The 20441-nt window shown below is 35.7% G+C and overlaps 1 protein-coding gene across 1 annotated transcript in view; it reads left to right on the plus strand.

Moving 5' to 3' along the window:
* LOC150096871 (U6 snRNA phosphodiesterase 1) overlaps positions 1-20180 on the plus strand; it is a 39188-nt gene extending 19008 nt beyond the window's left edge. Inside the window, exons 5-7 of the mRNA XM_090408514.1 lie at positions 11513-11618; positions 16833-16913; positions 19976-20180. Coding sequence (XP_090264640.1) covers positions 11513-11618; positions 16833-16913; positions 19976-20089 — 301 coding nt within the window. The 3' untranslated portion in view covers positions 20090-20180. The remainder of the gene's footprint in view (positions 1-11512; positions 11619-16832; positions 16914-19975) is intronic.
* Positions 20181-20441: the final 261 nt, after the last annotated feature.

Genomic DNA, 20441 nt, shown 5'->3' on the forward strand with positions numbered 1-20441 from the left:
TTATATTAAACATATGCAAACATATGAAAATGAAATTATATGAAAAATTATATGAATATATTAAAATGAAAAAACAAATGAAATTATATTCATGTTAGTGTGGTTCTATATGCTCAGAATAGTTTAAAACATTACGTGTAGATAGGCTTAGGTGTTGATTTTTATTAATTTTATTATATACTTTCTCTTTAGAGAACTTAGATTTATACTTATGTAAACAACTAGATGATCTTTTGTAATCATTTTTATGACTTTTGTTGCCTTGAAATTTCAGAGCAATTAGGTTGACATCTTGATTTATTTTTATAAAACTTTACTTTCTTATTATTTAGGTTAGGAAAACCTTCATCCTTTAATATCCTATTTAAATCACTTCCGAAACACAAACTATCATTCCATAACAGATATAATCTTAATCTATCAGAATGTAAGATTTGTATTTTAGTTGGATTTTTCATATCTTGAATTTTAAAATTCACAGGAGATAATTGTTCTAATATCCTATACGGACTTGAAGCTTTTTTTTCTAATTTACTACCTTTTCTAAGACAACTTTTATTTTCTAAAAGTAATAAATTACCAGGACTAAGATTCTTATATTTTCCGAATTTATTTATAAATGCTTGTGTTTTATGGGAATTAAGTTTACTAGATTCTGCTATAAGCTCATGAATAAATGAATTTCTTTCTACAATTTCTTCAAAATACTCATCAATATCTGAGAAACCAGAATTCATATGTGTAGATCTTAACTCATTTGGAAAATTAGGATCAAAACCATATATTACAAAAGCAAGGTTTTCTTTAATGGCAGAATGAACAGTTGTCCAACAAGCAAATAAAGCAAGTAGGAATCCCAGTTCGACAATTTACCATTAGCTAGTTTAGAAAATGTGTGTTTTAGAGTCTTATTCACCCTTGCACACATTGCATTACCTTGCAGATGATAAACCATAGTAAAAAGCTTCTTTATATTTAATAATTTACATAATTCCAACATTAGCTTTGCAGTTAAGTTTGCTCCTTGATCAGATCAAAGTGTTTGAGGTGTACCATATTTTGAGATTATTCGCTATTGAATAGTTAATCTGATTCAGATTCGCTATTTGAAACTTTTACATGAAAATGTCGAACCGTTCCAATTTTCATTTCAGCTATATTCAGGGCAACAAAGAAATAACATGTGCAAATTATGTATTTCAATAACTCTCTGACTTAGCGGAATTAACACAAGTTGTTTGTACAAGAAGCTGTCTGCATGGTTCAGTTTTTGTTCTAAATGGATCACTTTTATCATAACATTTTCAAAAAAAAAGTTTCGATTTGATGAAATTTTAGTTAAAATTTTCGGTCAATTGTTTTTTTGACAAATTGTTCATTTGATGAATTGTCTTTCGATTAACTGTTTTTTTTTTTCGAAACTTCATGGAACCATGTGACTTGATTGTGACAGGCCATTGAGCCTTAACACAAACAAGAAGATAGGATGGGATGGAATGATGGAATTAATTGGCTGTAATGGGTATTGACTTGTGTGTTAGGCTTTAAGCCTAATATGTGAACAGAGTGATAATGACTTTATTGCTATTAGAGCAGTTTTGGGCATTAAAGAATTCTTCAGCTTGCATAGTTCCTTCTATAATAAAAACTCTCATTCAAATTTAGGGAATCAGTATACTGCAGGGGTGTAAGCTAATGTTTGCATAAGATCGACATTGTCCATACAGATATACCTGCGATCTACCTTTTTCAAAATTGGAGTATAAGGTATAAGATTTCTAATTTATAATAAATTTAGTTTAATCCTTTATCTAAGTGTGAGCAAACAAAGTTTGCACTTGAAAGTATCTTCAGGACTGAGGTAAGGTAGTACAACACCGGGCAACTCATTGCAAAGGTGGAGCAAGCTAACATCACTCCTATCTCAGTATCTCCCATAATGCAAAACACATCTCCTTGCAGATATGTATAATGTTATGCATTAAGGGAAGGGCCACTACCCAGACTAGTTTCGACCTTTATTGAGGTCTCCTCAGTGGGAGCCAGGCCCAAGTGGAGATATCAGGCCGAAGCATTAGCAAGGTCATCTCTACCTACAGGAGTTGCCAATTTCTGATTTCTAATTTATGTTTAGACAAAGAAAAAATTATCGTAATATTATTTATTATTATTACAATATATTATTATAATTATCGTAATATTAATTAGTTATAATGCTTAAAAGAATATTGCAGTTTTTTAATCACACCGATTAAAATAAACATTTCATTTTGAACTTCCCGATGAACCAGCATTACTTATTCTACACTGCAACGAGTTTGGGTGATGTAAACTGCATCAGTTAGATTCGTCCAACTGAAGTGAAAAGGCCTAACAATCCTTAATATCCTGAATTAGTTGCTCTTTTAGATCCGAATTTATTTCTTCTACTCATTTTGCAACTGTATTTCGTTGATAGCAGCAACTATTTCTGATTTATTTTCAAAATTACAAAACAACGATTCAGCTGCTTCAAGAAATGCTTTTTTAAAAATTGAACCATCACTAAAGGGTTTCTTATGTTTGGCAAGAATATGGCTCACTCTTAACGATGCAGTTGTTGCTGTCTCTGAGTTCGATATTATTTTATGAAACATAACTGCTGTGATGACAAACTTTTCTTCAATTCTTGAATTTTGACTCTTTGTAAATCACTGTTACATGGATACGCCGTTTCATAGCTGCTGTGCACCGATTTAAAGTGTCATTCCAAGTTCCAGGAAATTTAAATATTTTTAACTAATATTTGTAATTTTTCTATTGAAATTTTTGAAATAAAATTCAATTTAATATAATTAAATTATAAACTGGAATTATTGTACAAAAAATATTTATTTTAATTTTTTAATTAATGTAAATTTTAAATAGAACCATGATAAATAGGTTAATATTATTTATTTGCTTTATCGTATTCAGACTCATCTATATATTATTTTGAAAATTTAGACAAAATAAATTTGCGATCAACCCCAAAGCATTATGCAAACTACCCGTAGATCGCGATTGACGTTATTGACACCCCTGGGATACTGCATAGCTTAAAATGATCATTTTCATAAGTGACCTTCAAGCAGGGAATGATACTGTTAAAAGAAAAATTGCTTTTAGCACTTGTAGCATGTTTTTTGAGTTGGAATGTATATTATTCTTGACAAGCAATTATATTCTTCTTTTCATCCATATTTTACTCTAGAATTGGCAAGAAAGGTTTGAATTTGAATTTTCTTCACTATTATGTCACTTATATATAGAGCATAGTGTTGTCTTGAAGATACTTCACACAAAACGTTTTCTTACATTTGGATAAAGGATTAAAAAAAGGATATAATTTCTTGTCAAGTATAATATACTTTATAACTAAGTGAAAACACTTTGTACAGCTTTCTCTGATTAAGTGTATTTTAGTGATATGTTGATATACTATTTGACTACTTGTACATGGAAAATATATGAATTCTGCATTGAATTAGCCTTGGTGTCTTCCTCTGCCTGGCTCCCACTGATGAGGCTGCAATAAAGATCAAACTGGTCTGGGTTGTGATCCTTCCCCTAATGCATAGCAATAGGGGAAGGATCACAACCCAGAACTCCTTTCAAAAGGGAGTATACTTTGTATTATGGGATACTGAAGGCAGTTTGATGTGAAGTCAGCAACTATCCGTACAAGCAGACTAGTTATACGGTATATCAACCAGTCATCCAATATATCAATATACACAATTGAAAGAATGTTCTTTGCATTATGGCTAACCGAAGGAATTGATATGAAGTCAACAGTAGCCGTCATGCAGATACTTTATGTGTAAACTTTGCTTACTTATGCTTGGGTAAAAGATTGAAACAAGAATATAATTTCTTATCTAGTATAATATACTTCACATCAAGTTGCCCTTTGTTTCTTTAACAGGGCACGTATGATGCCATACATTTATTTAAAAGTTCAACATCCCCAACGAGTTTCATTTTTTATGTTTATCAGAGGGCTGGTCAGCATGAAGTTTATTAGTGAATAGGTGACCAAGGCTGTATTTCATATGTATGGTTCAAGCACACATAAGACATTCTCATGTATGCCTTAACATAAGGTACTTAAGGCATTCTTATCTGAAAGAGCTAGATCAATGGGCTATTATTGAATTATCTTGATAGGAGAAGACATATTTCTCATATACAAGTAGCAAACTTGTTTATCACTATATTATGTCTGGGTTAGTCCCGAGCGGGTGGAAAGAGGGGAAAATAGTTCCACTGCATAAAGGTGGTTCCAAGACTGCTATTGTAAATTACCGACCGATTAGCATATCAGGAATCATTGTCAAGGTCTTAGAGAAAATAGTCAAGAGGAAAATACAAGATTGGATAGAAGAAAATGGGATACTGTATCGGGGACAGCATGGTTTTGTGAAGGGTAGGTCATGCCTCAGTAACTTGCTCACGTATTATAACACAGTGACGGCTGAACTGGATAAGGGTAATGGGTTTACGGTGATTCTACTGGACCTTGCCAAGGCCTTTGACAGGATTCCACATGGAATTCTAATCAGTAAATTGCAGCATATGGGAATGGACATAGGGTTGGTGAGATGAATAGGAGGGTGGTTGACGGAGAGATATCAGAGAGTGGTTTACTCGGGAGTAGAGTCCACAAGACGGCCTGTGACTAGTGGTGTGCCACAAGGATCTGTTCTTGGACCACTGCTGTTTAATTTGTTCATAAATGATATAGGAAATGATCTGAGAGGAACAGTTCATTTGTTTGCGGATGATGCGAAGTTGGGTAGGGCAATAGTGAATGCAGATGACGTCAAAATTTTGCAGGATGATTTAGATAGATTGGAGGTCTGGGCTAAGGAGAATGGATGTGAGTTTAATGTGGCAAAATGTAAGGTTATGCATTTTGGGGTGAAAAGATTGGCGGCAGTTTACTGCATTGGTGGAACCCTGCTCCAGGAAATTGATGAGGCACGAGATTTAGGAGTGTTGGTAGATAAGGAATTGAAATTTAGAGGACACATTGCAAAAGTGACCAAAACAGCTCATCAAATCACTTGGTTGCTGAAGAATACATTGACAAGCAGGTTATTGTTCCTCTGTATCAAGCCTTGATAAGACCCCATCTAGACTACTGTGCTCAGATTTGGTCACCTAGGTTTCTTCTTGATGGGGAGGAGGTGGAGAGGATCCAGAGGCGAGTGACCAAGATGATAGCAGGTCTGTGGAATGAACCGTATGAGAACAGGTTGAGGATTTGTGGGTTGCAAAAATTGGTTGATAAGCGGAGGAGGGGAGATATGATTGAGACATTCAAATTACTGAAGGGTTTCTATAAAATTAATTCAGAAGATATTTTTGAGAACAGGGCTGGTTGTGGGAGGACTAGGGGACATCCATGGAAACTGGGCAAAAGTGTGGTTAGTAAAGGTGTTAGAGCTGGGTTCTTTACTTTTAGAGTAGTGAATGAGTGGAATGCGCTCCCTGAGTCTGTGGTGGATGCTGTGACAGTGAATGAGTTTAAGGCGAGGTATGATAGATACTGTATGAATGTCAAATAGTTGTGATGAATATGATTTGGGGCCTCCCTCGATGAGTCTAATGACTCCCTGGAGTTGCCCGTAATAATAGTAATAATAGTAATTATTACAGTACTCTGAATTTTGGAGCATGTTGTAACATATTCTACATTTCCAAAAGGGAGTGTACTTTACATTATGGTATACTGAAGGCAGTTGATGTGAAATCAACAGCCTCTGTATACATAAGACACTCTTCGTTTCATTCATAGATATGACTATTGATGAATGAAAACAAGAATATACTGTATTTCTTGTCTAATATACTACATTCCAATTTCCTATGTGTACTTTCTGATGGGAGGATCCTATCTCCAAAATGGTAACCAGCTTCATTTCTTTTATTATGATGTATTATTGCCTTCGTTTCCTTAGTTTTGATTATCCAAACTGCTAGTCTGAAGTCTTGAAACTAATTTTTCACACTTATTACTTTGCAACTCAGATAAATATGTAAGATCTTTGATTTTTTGTTGTCTGTTTCCAAAATTGGATTATAATATTAATGCACAGTCTGGTTTAGTTGGAGTCAAAAGTTAAAATAATAGACTTCTTATGTGGTGGAGGGAAAATGACTATCTAACATGCCAAACAGGAACTACAAAGGAAATCAAAGTACAATAAAACTGGATAAGTTTTCTTTTTCGTTTTCTTGTTACTTGTTTTTAGTTTCCTCTTAATTTCTTATTGGTAAGATTGTTTAGACTTACTCCAAAAGTAACAAAACACCAAAATAGGCATGTGCTCTTCTAATTGCAAAACAAAAATTCATTAAAAAAAAAAAAAAAAAAAAAAAAAAAACTCGAGAATGAAGCATAGCCAGTCACTGTATATACAAAATGTTATATCCTTATTTTTATCCAAAAGTTTCCACACCTGCTTTATTCCAGAATTAAGTAGAATATACTGTGTATGTGTGTGTGTGTGTGTGTGTGTAAAATTCGTTAGCCCATGATATTTTTAAGGGCCTCAAAGGTTTTTCTAGATTGTAGCCCCATTTTCCATTATAACAGAAGGCAGTACTGTAGGAGGGGGGGGGAAGATATTCTTCCCTTTACGTTGGACATTTTGAGTTGGTTATGTTTACATATGCTAGGATGCAATATGGATGAAATAAGAATATCGTTTCTTATATATGGATAATTCCCAAGATATGAGATGCATTGTGGCATGTAACGAGTCGAGTTTGTAGCCGATATAAATTAGAAAAATACGATGCTCCCATGTCAGTGCAATTGTGTCCATGTGAAATGGCTGCAAGAAGGGAAATGACTGAGTTTGAAAGAGTTGTTGTGATAGGATGCCATGTGGCAAATTGTTGAAAATTAGGCCATCCCAGGTTAACAATCAGTGATACCATACTGAGATGGAAATGCAGGGAGTCAACTTCATTTGCTACACACAGTGGACAACCCACTATATTCACCGAATGTGACTGTAAGGTGCTAGGAAGGATAATATGTAAAAATCGCCATTCGTCGACCAACACATCGAATGCAGAGTTCCAGGCATCTACTGCAACATGAATCCATACAAAAACATTCAGAACCAAGGCTCAACATTGGTTTCGATGGTTGGACCTCAATGTGTTAACTTCATATTACCAGAACCAACATGTAGCATAGTCTTCAATGGTGCAAAGAGTGTGTACAGTTCGACATGGAAGCTCGGAAAGCTGCGTTATGAAACGACAAATCACACTACACCCTCATTGAGTGTGGCAGATGCCCAGTGAATATCTCTTATCAGAGTGCATAACTCCAGCTATGAAATTCAGAGGCAGCAGTGTGATGTTTTTCCTGGTTTGGCCTCAGACCTCTGTTTGTGGTGCCACGAACAGTGAACTATTAACTGAACATTCTGGACAATGCAATGCCTCCCAACTTGTGGCATTACTATGGAACTGACCATTGTCTCTTTCAGTATACAATGCACTGTATCATAAGGCTGCTGCTGCTATATCTGCATGGCTTATGGACATGAACATCACCACACTTGACTGGCTCTAGAGAGCCCTGATATCTCAACCCTACTGAACATCTATGGAATGAACTGGAACATCAGGCGAGGTTAATGGATGCTCTGCAACAGTCCAGGACTTCATTACATGCCTATAGGAAGAATGGTCCAAAATTCCCATTGATCACTATCATACACTTGTGAAAAGTATGTCCTGCCCTACATCTTATTAACGTGGTGCCATGTCTGTTTATTCCTCACACTATGGTGTCCTTTGACTTCTTTCTGAGCAGTGTATATAGATATACAGGACTAATATATCTAATATATCAATTATTGAATTGACAAGTTTGGCCATAAAGCTGGATCATCAAAAAGCTCGTAATTTAGTGTTGAGGTATTTGTATTTGAAGTCGAAGCTATTGGATGTTTCTCAAGAGCCTGATTATCATCTAAACACAAATTCGGATATTTTTCCGATTTCCAAAAATTTCCGATTAATTTTGTTTCTTAAATAAAAATATCCTATTTATAAGAGAATCAAATTTTTCAATGAAATTGGATCTAAATGTTTCTGTCCCAGGGATTATCAAAATAAAAATAATTATTTGGAGCTTATATAATTAGAATAAAATATAATTATCTTTATAAATATGTATATAAATTTAATATTTTTTAAATATATGATATATCCAATTTAATTTTTTTTTTTAAATTTTTTCTGCTTCCAGTATAATTGTAACATGAACTCTAAGTTTTTTGTCCTTTTACTTTTCCGCCTGCGGCATTCGCCCATTCCGTCCCTGCCTCGCGCCAGGCTTGCACATTGCATGTTCCATCATTGGAATGAAATAAATTAATTACTGCTGACCTCAGCTCATCTGGTTTTATTATCATGTTGTAATTAGCTGGTTACTTCACAGTAAAGCTGCTTCTAGAGATATAATGATGTGTATTCTATCTCTATCATCTTATTAATTGTATTCCATTGTGACAAATTCAATGATAATCAAAAAAAAAATGTATTCATAGTGATGCTCCTACAGACAAAGCATATTAGTAAGGTTTTAAAAAAAAAATGCTGTTTACAACATTTATGTTCTAAATATTTTTTGCACTTTTTTACCACGTCCCAGAAAATTTGAATTACATAAATAAACTTAATGATTGAAGCTGATATTCTGAATTTTCTATTTGTTAATCATAGATTGATTGACATTTAGGACTCACCTTGATAAATAAAGAATAAAGGCAGATGAAATTAGCATAACAAAGAACAGTTTGGGCGGGTGGGGAGCGTACTTATAACTTCTCACTCATAACAGACAAGCTTTTATCAAACCTTGTATGTGTGTAACTGTAAATGTTATTGAGGAAAACAGTATTAGATCTGGTTGAAATAAGGGATAATTAACTTAGGTCTTGACTCTTCACAAGATGCATCTTATTATTAAGCTGTTATTTAATGAATGACAATCAGCAGTAAAAAATAATCAGATCAGCTCTATGAGAAAATGAATCGTGCATCTGCAATTCTATAATGAAAGGATTTGGCTATAACAAATATGACCTCATTGCCACCAATCGGTGAGAGTGATCATAGGGTCTTGACTTGGGAGGTGGCTACAGGTGTAGAATTTTCAATTAAGACAGGGTACATGTGGAATTATTGGGCTGGAAAGTATAACAAGCTTAGGAGTTTGATTGGTTCAGTGCCATGGCACGTACAACTGCAAGGACTAGAAGTCGATAGTGCTTGGGAGGTAGTTAAGAAGTGTTTGCATGAAACAATGGCTGACTGTAAACCTAGAGTCCGAATAATAAATCAAGTAGGGGTTAAATGGATGAATAACACCATTAAGCTTGAGCTGCAAAAAAAGAAACAACTTTGGGGGGAATTTAAGGAGAAAGGTGACTGGCAGGCACATGAACGGTATAAAGCGCAGGCCAGAAGGGTAACGAGTGTGGTAAGAGAAGCAAAAAAGGATTACGAAAGAACATTGCCATGCAGGCTAAAGAGAATTCTAAACAGTTTTTTAAATATGTAGCAAGTAAAAGGAAAAATGTACATGGCAGAATGTTTTTAAAGAATGCCGATGGTAGGGAGGTAACTGAATCAGTTGATATAGTTGAGTTACTGAGTGAGCACTTTGCAAGAATATATCATCCAGGTGGTGACATTGCAGTAACGAATGTACCAGTAGATTATACGGGAATTGTGGTGAATGAAGTGGAGGTGAATAGTCTATTGCATAACCTCAATGTCAATACATTTGTGGGATTGGATGGTATACCAGCTCGTGTTGTACGAGAAGCAGCTGAAGAATTGTCAGTACCCTTGACCATTTTGTTTAATTTGAGTCTCGGGTCTGGGTTAGACCCGATGGGGTGGAAAGAGGGGAAAATAGTTCCACTGCATAAAGGTGGTTCCAAGACTGCTGCTGTAAATTACCGACCGATTAGCATATCAGGAATCATTGTGAAAGTCATGGAGAAATTAGTCAAGAAAAGAATACAGGATTGGATAGATGAAAATGGGATATTATGGACAACATGGTTTTGTGAAGGGTAAATCATGCCTCAGTAACTTGCTCACGTTTTATAACACAGTGACGGCTGAACTGGATAGGGGTAATGGGTTTACAGTAATACTACTGGACCTTGCCAAGGCTTTTGATAGGATACCACATAGAACCCTAATCAGTAAACTGGAGCAGATGGGGATAGATATAGGATTGGTGAGATGGATAGGAGGGTGGTTGAAGGAGAGATACCAGAGAGTGGTTTATTAAAGAGTGGAGTCTAAAAGACGGCTTGTGACTAGTGGAGTGCCACAGGGCTCTGTTCTTGGACCACTGCTTTTCAATTTGTTCATCGATGATATAGAAAAGGATTTAAGAGGAAGTGTTCACTTGTTTGCTGATGATGCAAAGCTGGGTAGATCAATTATGACTGCATAGGATGTCAAAATTTTACAGGATGATTTGGATATGTTGGAGGACTGGGCTAGGAAAAATGGATGTCAGTTTAATCTGCTAAAGTGTAAGGTTATGCACTTTGGGGTGAAAAGAATAGCAGCAGTATATCGCATTGGTGGAACCGTACTCCAGGAGATTGATGTGGCCTGGGATTTGGGAGTGTTGGTGGATAGGGAATTGAAGTTTAGGAGGCACATTGCAAAAGTGACTAAAACAGCTCACCAAATCACTTGGCTTCTGAAAAATACTTTAACATGCAGAGACAAACAAGTCGTTGTTCCTCTGTATCGAACCTTGATAAGACTCCATCTGGACTACTGTGCCCAGTTATGAGCACCAGGGTTTCTTCGTGATGGGGAGGAAGTGGAGAGGATCCAGAGACGAGTGACCAAGATGATAGTAGGTCTGTGGAATGAAACTTATGAGAATAGGTTGAAGATTTGTGGGTTGCAGAAATTGGTCGATAGGCGAAGGAGGGGTGATATGATTGAGACATTCGAATTACTGAAGGGTTTTTTGCTTGGAGAGTAGTGAATGAGTGGAATAAGCTGCCAGAGTCAGTTGTGGGTGCCATGACTGTAAATGAGTTCAAGGTGAAGTATGATAGATACTGTGTGAATGTCGAATAGTTGTTCTTGACATGTTAGGGCCTCCCTCGATGAGTCTGTCAACTCCTTGGAGTTGCCCGGAACAATAATAATAAATAACTCTCCTCAAAACACTTTTCAAAATTTGTGATGTCTCACTGACCTTATCATCTACCTTTCTACTGTTGTGCTGTCATCTATATGTACACTGAATAAATCTTCCTTTTGCTACAGAAATGAAGCATTTCAACCCAAGATAGGGAATATTTCTTTTGTTATTCAAAACTATATCAGAATTTATTTTCTATAATGTTAGTTTTAAAATTATTCCTTAAATTCAAATTTGAGATTTATAAAAGAATGATTCTTGTTATCCCAGGACATTTTTAGGTTTAAAAGTCCATATAGGAATTCAAAATCTTTTGAAAATCATATCACAAGTGGATGAATGCTTAAATGAATTTGGGCTCCCCACCTTTTACAAGGTAAATATGCATTTAAATGCAGTGTATATTTTGATTAGGGTATAACATGAACTTTTAATATGTAGTAGATTATTGCTTTAAGTATTAATGAAATAAGACTTCATTAATACTTAATGAATGGATTTGTGGATGTGTGGAATGAATTAATGGATGTGTAGAGTGAGTTCGATAGGTGAAAGGATTTATATAAGATGGATGGTTTACATTTGAATGGATTTGGTGTACGGAGACTTGAAAAGGTGTTGTTGAATGTAGTGAAAGTGGATTTGCAGAATCAGGGAAACTAGAATTATTAAGGGGACAGGGAGTAGATATGCAGACTTTAGGGAGACGGTTGAGTGTATGAATGTGTGTGTGTGTAATATGCCCAAGCGAGTACGAAAGACTACGAATCAGCATGGGATAGTTAGTATAAGGCATCAAAATAGGGATGGAATAAATGGTCTTCTGCAATTCATGTATACTAATCCCAGAAGTATACGGAACAAGAAGGAAGAATTTTTGGCCTTGGTTGGCACTTCTGGGCCACAGGTTATTGGCATTAGTGAAACATGACTGACAGAGGATGATATAGCTATTGGGATTGAATTGAGGGGTATGGTGTGTTCAGGAGTGACAGGGAGAATAAAATGGGGGAAGGAGTGTTATTTCGATAGCTGATGAGCTACAGCCAAGGAGAATAGAAGTGGAACTGCAGGATAGAGAAAAGAGCAGATTTGAGACTATTTGGTGTGATATTGAAACTAGAAGAACAAATTATACAATTGGGTGCTGCTATGGACCAGGTGATGGAAAAGATGGTGGTGACAGTATGCACAAGCAAATAGAAGAAATGAGTGGAAGGAGGGTAATTATTATGGGAGATTTCAACTATGGTCGCATTGATTGGAGTGAGGAGAGGACACATGGGAGGAAGGAATTGGATTTTATGCGGTTATTAAGGGATAACTATCTGCGACAGCATGTAATGGAAAATACTAGGGGTCAGAGAGTGCTTGACCTAGTAATTGCATCTGAGAATTTGGCTGTAACAAATATGACCATGTTGCTACCAATTGGTGAGAGTGATCATAGGGTCTTGACTTGGAAGGTGGCTAAAGGTGTAGAATTTTCAATTAAGACAGGGTACATGTGGAATTATCAGGCTGGTAAGTATGACAAGCTTAGGAGTTTGATTGGTTCAGTGCCATGGCATGTAAAACTGCAAGGGCTAGATGTTGATAGTGCATGGGAGGCAGTTAGGAAATGTTTGCATGAGGCAATGGCTGACTGTATACCTAGAGTCCGAATAATAAATCAAGTAGGGGTTAAATGGATGAATAACACCATTAAGCTTGAGCTGCAAAAAAAAGAAACAACTGTGAGGGAATTTAAGGAGAAAGGTGACTGGTAGGCACATGAACAGTATAAAGCACAGGCTAGAAGGGTAACTAGTGTGGTAAGAAAAGCAAAAGCTGATTATGAAAGAACATTAGCCATGCAGACTAAAGAGAATCCTAAACAGTTTTTTCGATATGTTGCAAGTAAAAGAAAAAATATATATGGCAGAATGATTTTAAAGAATGCCGATGGTAGGGAGGTAACTGAATCAGTTGATATAGTTGAGTTACTGAGTGAGCACTTTGCAAGAATATATCATCCAGGTGGTGACATTGCAGTAACGAATGTACCAGTAGATTATACGGGAATTGTGGTGAATGAAGTGGAGGTGAATAGTCTATTGCATAACCTCAATGTCAATATATTTGTGGGATTGGATAGTATACCAGCTCGTGTCGTATGTGAAGCTGCTAAAAAATTGTTAGTGCCCTTGACCATTTTGTTTAATTTGAGTCTCGGGTCTGGGTTAGTCCCGAGGGGGTGGAAAGAGGGGAAAATAGTTGCATTGCATAAAGGAGGTTCCAAGACTGCTGTTCTAAATTACCGACCGATTAGCATATCAGGAATCGTTGTCAAGGTCTTGGAGAAATTAGTCAAGAGAAAAATACAGGATTGGATGGATGAAAATGGGATACTGTATGGTGGACATGGGTAGATCATGCCTCAGTAACCTGCTCACGTTTTATAACACAGTGACGTCTGAACTGGTTAAGGGGAATGGGCTTACAGTGATTCTACTTGACCTTGCTAAGGCCTTTGACAGGAAACCACATGGAATTCTAATCAGTAAACTTCAGGATATGGGGATGGATATAGGGTTGGTGAGATGGATAGGAGGGTGGTTGATGGAGAGATATCAGAGAGTGGTTTATTCAGAAGTAGAGTCCAAAAGATGGCTTGTGACTAGTGGTGTGCTGCTGGGTTCTGTTCTTGGACCACTACTTTTCAATTTGTTCATTAACGATATAGGAAAGGATCTGAGAGGAAGTGCATAGGATGTCAAAATTTTGCAAAATGATTTGGATAGTTTGGAGGACTAGGCTAAGGAAAATGGATGTCGATTTAATGTGGCAAAGGGTAAGGTTATGCATTTTGGGGTGAAAAGATTAGCAGCAGTATATCACATTGGTGGAACCGTACTCCAGGAGATTGATGAGGCCAGGGATTTAGGAGTGTTGGTGGATAAGGAGTTGAAGTTTAGGTGGCACATCGCAAAAGTGGCTAAATCAGCTCATCAAATCGCTTGGTTGCTGAAAAATACTTTAACAAGCAGAGACAAACAAGTTATTGTTCCTCTGTATCGAGCCTTGATAAGACCCCATCTGGACTACTCTGCCCAGATATGGGCGCCAGGGTTTCTTATGGATGGCAGGTTCCAGAGACGAGTGACCAAGATGATAGTAGGTCTATGGAATGAACCTTATGAGAACAGGTTGAAGATTTGTGGGTTGCAAAAATTGGTTGATAGGCAGAGGAGGGGTGATATGATTGAGACATTCAAATTACTGAAGGGTTTCTATAAGATTAATTCAGAAGATATTTTTGAGAATAGGACTGATGGTGGGAGGACTTGGGGCCATACATTGAAGCTGGGTAAGAATGTGGTTAGCAAGGGTGTTAGAGCTATGTTTTTTATTTGGAGAGTGGTGAATGAGTGGAATAAGCTGCCAGAGTCTGATGTGGGTGCTATGACTGTGAATGAGTTCAAGGCGAGGTATGATAGATACTGTGTGAATGTCGAATAGTGGTTCTTGACATGATGTTAGGGCCTCCCTCGATGAGTCTGTCAACTCCTTGGATTTACCCGAAATAATAATAATAATAATAAAAAAACACTTCCTTGGTTTTTTAATTGAGGAAAATCAAAACAGGTTCTATTATTAAAGTTAGTTTATTTTGTTTAAAAAAAAAAAGAAAAGTTATATCAAAATTATGCCATCTGAGAAACTGTTGATTACTTTAAGGCATTAAAAACTCACACATATGCCACAGTAATTAACTTTTTAATATCTAAATATTTTTCTTAAGTGTCATAAGACATGTGTAGAGGCTTAAGTGCTGTGAGGACATCATATTGGAGACTTAATGGATTGTATACAGCACTCAGAAAGTATCTGTTTTTAATCCTTTCTGAGTGCCATATACAATCCTTTAAGCCTCCAATATGATGTCATAAGACATCATCAGTAGTTATTAAACAATAGGAATTACATTCAAAAAAACATTACTGTGACATACGTTTGAATTTTTAGTTATGAATATTCCACAGGTTTCATTGTATAAGAAAGTATTACTTTAAGGTAATTTTTTATTATTGCTTCCTCTGTACTCATAGTTTTTCTTGATTGTATATGGTTTTTGATTTAATAAAATAAACTAATTATCTTATCAAAGACATACTTTTCAGAATTTGTAAATCAGTGAATATATTCATAGCCTGCTTTTAACATTTAGAATGTATTACTGGAGGAAGTGGGAGGGGGGAAAGTTACCTCCTTTTTGAAGGCTTATCACAAAGCTTGCAGAATTCCCTCCCAACAAAAAGTTAATAAAGGAACCCAAGTATATTGCAAATTAGTCATCATTCACAGTCACTGTCAAAATAAGTATCTTCAGCATCTGCATAACATTTCCAGTGCATTTTGTCATCAGTATCAGTACCTGATACATACCCTCCAAGAGTATACAGGATAATGATAACACTACGTGAGAAGGTTACATTAACACTAACACTTCATATTAGCTGTTTTCTTTTGTTATCTGTCAGGACTCCATATTATCAGATCTTATATCTTGACCTTTTAAGCCACTTAGAAGAACAAACTATAAGAAAACTGCATCAATCCATTTAGATCTTGATCTTCCTGTGGGTCCTTTTCCTGCTGTCCTGCCATCAAACATCTGTTTTCCTTTCCTTTCTCTTCTGTTTAATTGATACCACCTGAGATTACTGCTCATATATTCTTGAATGCCAACAGTATAAAGTTCTTTCCTAATATTTTTTTAATACATTACTGCCATTGATGCCATCTATTTACTCTGTCCACATTATCTTTTTTACAACTTCTGCTTACTGATACTGCTCACCTATTTAATTTCCACATCATTTATTCTCCTGACTCTAGGTAAATAGTTTGATACTACTTCCACTAGACACCCTTTGATCATTTCCTATGCATTGCTGACATCTTTTGTTCTCTTAATGCATTGTATTGCTCTAAGTTACTTCTTAAGTTTGTTGTAATCCATGTCTGTATATGTTCTTAACTGTGACTGCAGTGTGTTTAGCCATCTCCCAGATCAATATGTACAATCACTCTCCCTAACAGGAAGCAAAGTGTATGCTTTAGTTATGACAGAATCCTTTAATGCTATTACTATATCCAGTAATCTGAAACTCCTGGCCCTCTCCATCACTATTTCAGGTAATTATCTCTTAATATCTGCATAAATTGTTTTCTTTCTTATGACCCAAAGGAGGGGGGGGAGGTCATTCATGAAAGCTGTATAAGAAGAGTATGACAAGGGAATGAGAAGCAGGCTTTTCCCATAGAGTTTATGGTGAATACATTGACTGAGAGTGTAGTGACTGTGGAGAATGCAAATTCATTTAAGGTATAGTATATATGTGTGAGTGACATAGGGACCTCCCACAATGAGTATTTGACTTCATGGAGGTCTGAAAATAATAATGATAACATATCCGAATTTAAAAACAGCTAGGTATTAGATATTTAGTGCAAAGAAAGAGTAAAATTCATTCATATGTTGCTTGTGAAAGCTAAAATAATTTACTTACCAGTTTCTTGTACTCACTTTCTTTTATTTTTTTAGAATCCCTCATTTCATTTAAGCATAGCCTCAACTGTTGGAGACTGTTCCAGAGAAATTACAAAACTCATGCCAGATCTCCAGGTCAGTTAAAAATGAAACATATATGAAAAGTTTCTCATATATGTACATTGTATTATGTAATATTCTTATGTACTGTTGTTTGTTTATATTTTCTTTTCTGAATTTACCTTACAAATTTTTATCTTACAAGGGTGGTCTGAAAAGTTCTCGGCCTAACAATGAAAAAATTAATGTATAATTTCAAAATTATTTTTATTTTTTCAACATAATCACCCTTAAGATAATACATTTATTCCAGCAATGCTCCAGCGCTATTATCTCGTCCTTGTAGTTCTCAGTAAGATCTGCAAAATATCCCTCTACAGCTGCAATCAACTCTTGATTTGAAGAAAAATGCTGACCAGTGAGGAAGAGTTTTAGTTTTGGGAAGAGATAGAAGTTAGAGGGAGCCAAATCTGAGGAATAGGGTGGATGTTCCAACAATTCATGGTGCAGATCCCTTAATTTTTTTCTTCTGCAAATGGGGTCTTTTCTCGCGAATTTTTTCGTCTAGTCTGGTTAAAAGATCGGAATAATATTCCCCAGTTATTATTTTATCCTTTTCAAGATAATTAATAAACAAAATGCCTTTAGCCTCCCAAAACACTGATGCCATCCCCTTTCCTGCTGATGGAACCAACTTTGTATTCTTTGGTGCTGAATAACCAGATTCTGTCCACCATTTTGACTGCTGTTTGGATTTTGGTATATAATGGTGAATCCAAGTCTCATCCATAGTAATAAATCGATGCACGAAATCAGTTTTATTCTTGTTAAAACACTCCAAGCACTGTTCAGAGATTTTCATGCGAGTGCATTTTTGATCTACTGTGAGCAAGCATGGCATCCATCTTGTGTAAATGCAAAATATATCCTGCGCATTCTTTTGAAATGCCTATAGTCTCAGCAATTTCATGCACTTTGACTCGCCGGTCATCCAATACCATATCGTGCACTTGATCAATGATTTTTGGTCTTGTTACACCTTTTGGTCGTCCTTCACCTTCAAGGCTGGTACAGCCACATTTAAACTCAGCAGCCCATTTCTTAATTGTCAAAAACGAAGGAGAAGAGTGCCCATAAACTTTTATGAACTTTGAATGAATTTCTTTTGGCATTAAACCTTCTTTTACAAAGAATTTTATAGCTGCATGATACTCAATTTTATCCATTTCAAGGGATACAGACTACATTTTTGCTTCAGACAGCTGTATAAAACAAACTACTTGATAGAATGACTTGCAATTTCACATGGATGCTAATGACAGATGTACCAACTTAGAAAAAAAAATCTTGCTGATAGTGTTGCCATTTATGGTCGAGGCCGAGAACTTTTCAGACCACCATCTTATTTACTCTATTTAACATGTTAATGCTTCATGGTTACACAACAATCAATCAAGTGCCATATAATGCTCTTTGAACCTTTATTATTATTCAGGACCACCACCACCATCCTAAAACTCATAATGGGAAGTCTACCTTCAATGGCACACAGTCTTTCACATACTGACCCTTAAATTATTTCACTATCTCCACATAACTCTCTCAGTCAACTTATCTTGTGCTTCTACCAATTTCCATGCTAAAAGCCTTACTTTTCACATTCTTATTCAGCACTTCCTTTCTGCAACTTCCAGAGATTGCCTCTTATCCTTTTCTTTTCTACCATAGGAAAAATTCTCCCCAGAGTCAAGTTCATTGAATACCTCTCAACAAACAGCTTAAATTGCTCACTCATATCACATTCCCCTCCCTCTGTCTTTTAATTGCCAACTGCAGTTGACATACATGCAGTCTGTCTTCATCACCAGTGTTCTCGGTCCCAATCATATTTGTTATTTGCATCTCTACCCTCTCCAAAGTACTTGATTCCCTTCAAATCCCAGTGACCAGATCTGAGCAGTAATATAAATGTGATCTGATCAAAGCTTTATGCTGTGGGACTGGATGGCTAGATGGGATTTTTTTCTCTGCATTGTTTTCACAATACAGAGAAAATTGCAACATGTCCTATGTACTTCAAAATTCTATTTACAATTCACCCCACGATCCCTTGCTTACAGTATAACTTCACCAAGTAAGTATGAAGCATTCCATCTATGGATTCCAAATTTCAAAATCTTACACTTAGCAGCATTAAACTGGCATCACCATTTATTTGCCCCATCTTTTCAGCTTATTCAAATCCTCCTGAAGAGCTAAAACATCGGTGCTATTACTGATAATCCCCCCAAGCTTCACATCATCTGTAAACCACTGATATCTAATCTGATTAAATCAAATTAGATATCAGTGGTTTACATCAATGGGTTCAGATATCAGATTTAATCTGATATATGAACCCATCTGTTGCAACTTAAATACCAAGTTCTCATGTAGCACCCTGTCAGATACCTTGGAAAAATCCAAAAATATGACAATGTATGTCTTACCTTACAGTTGTTACCCTACTACAAATGGCAGCTGTATTACTCAAACAAGAATGTCCCCTTAAGAAATCTATGATGTCTTGCATAAATGATATTGCCCTCATCTGCCCAATTCTGTATACAATTCTTACCATTTCTGCAGAAGAAATACTAACTAATCTATAGATCTGTCTTATCTTCCTTTCACTCCTCAGGATCCTGCCCAGTTATGAGATTTCCTTAAACAACCAGGTTAATTGCATGGTCAGTTTCTTAGCATATTCCCTTAAAGCACATGGAAAAATCCCATCTAGCCATCCTCCTTCACACACAACACACACCATACTGACATCTAAAGTACTCAGTATTCAGAATATGTCCTCTTCACTCACTTCTAGTCTTTTATCCCGCCTTATCCTTCTAGGAGCCTGCTTTACCATCTGGAACATCCTAATAAAGTGATTAAAGATCATATGTTACTAGTTAGTTTTAAATTTGGTTTGTAATTTGCAGGCTTTCCATACAATTACAAACCAAATATTGCATTTAAAATGAATCCATCAAGAAGCATTTCATATAGCATAATTTTAAAAATAAATTATTTGCTTGTTGTAATAATACTGTGGAATTGTTTAAGAGTGTGATTCCATTTTTTTTTTTTTTTTTTTTTAGATTGCTTTTCACAGTTGTACAGAGGATTATCCTGAATGTCGAACTGTTCCAGTTACAAGAATTAATTGCAAAACCGGAAATAAAATATTTATCATACAACTAAAAGATAGATGATATATTTTTGATGTGTAAAATGTAAATATAAATGTAAAATATGTGAATATTTCATATTGTTATAAAGATTTTGTGAAATATAATATCAATCGTTAAATTGAGTTAAAATTTTTAATCATCAATTTGCTTTAGTTAGAATTAGGTGAAGTTTAGAATGAAGTATAAATTTTATGGGGTATTTTTCATTTACTGTTTATCTTGATGTACAGCAGATCTCATCATTATCAGGAGCAACTTGAAAATTCATATTAACTAACAACTCTAAAAATCTTTTAGTTGGTAATACAGCTCATATGCACAGTCTTGCCATGAATACTGTTACAACTTTCGCACACTACTGCCCTGCCCACAG

This window comes from Typopeltis vanoorti, chromosome 18, assembly GCF_054136105.1.
Source record: "Typopeltis vanoorti isolate ZY-2024b chromosome 18, IOZ_Tvanoo_1.0, whole genome shotgun sequence".
NCBI classification, from domain to species: Eukaryota; Metazoa; Arthropoda; class Arachnida; order Uropygi; family Thelyphonidae; genus Typopeltis; species Typopeltis vanoorti.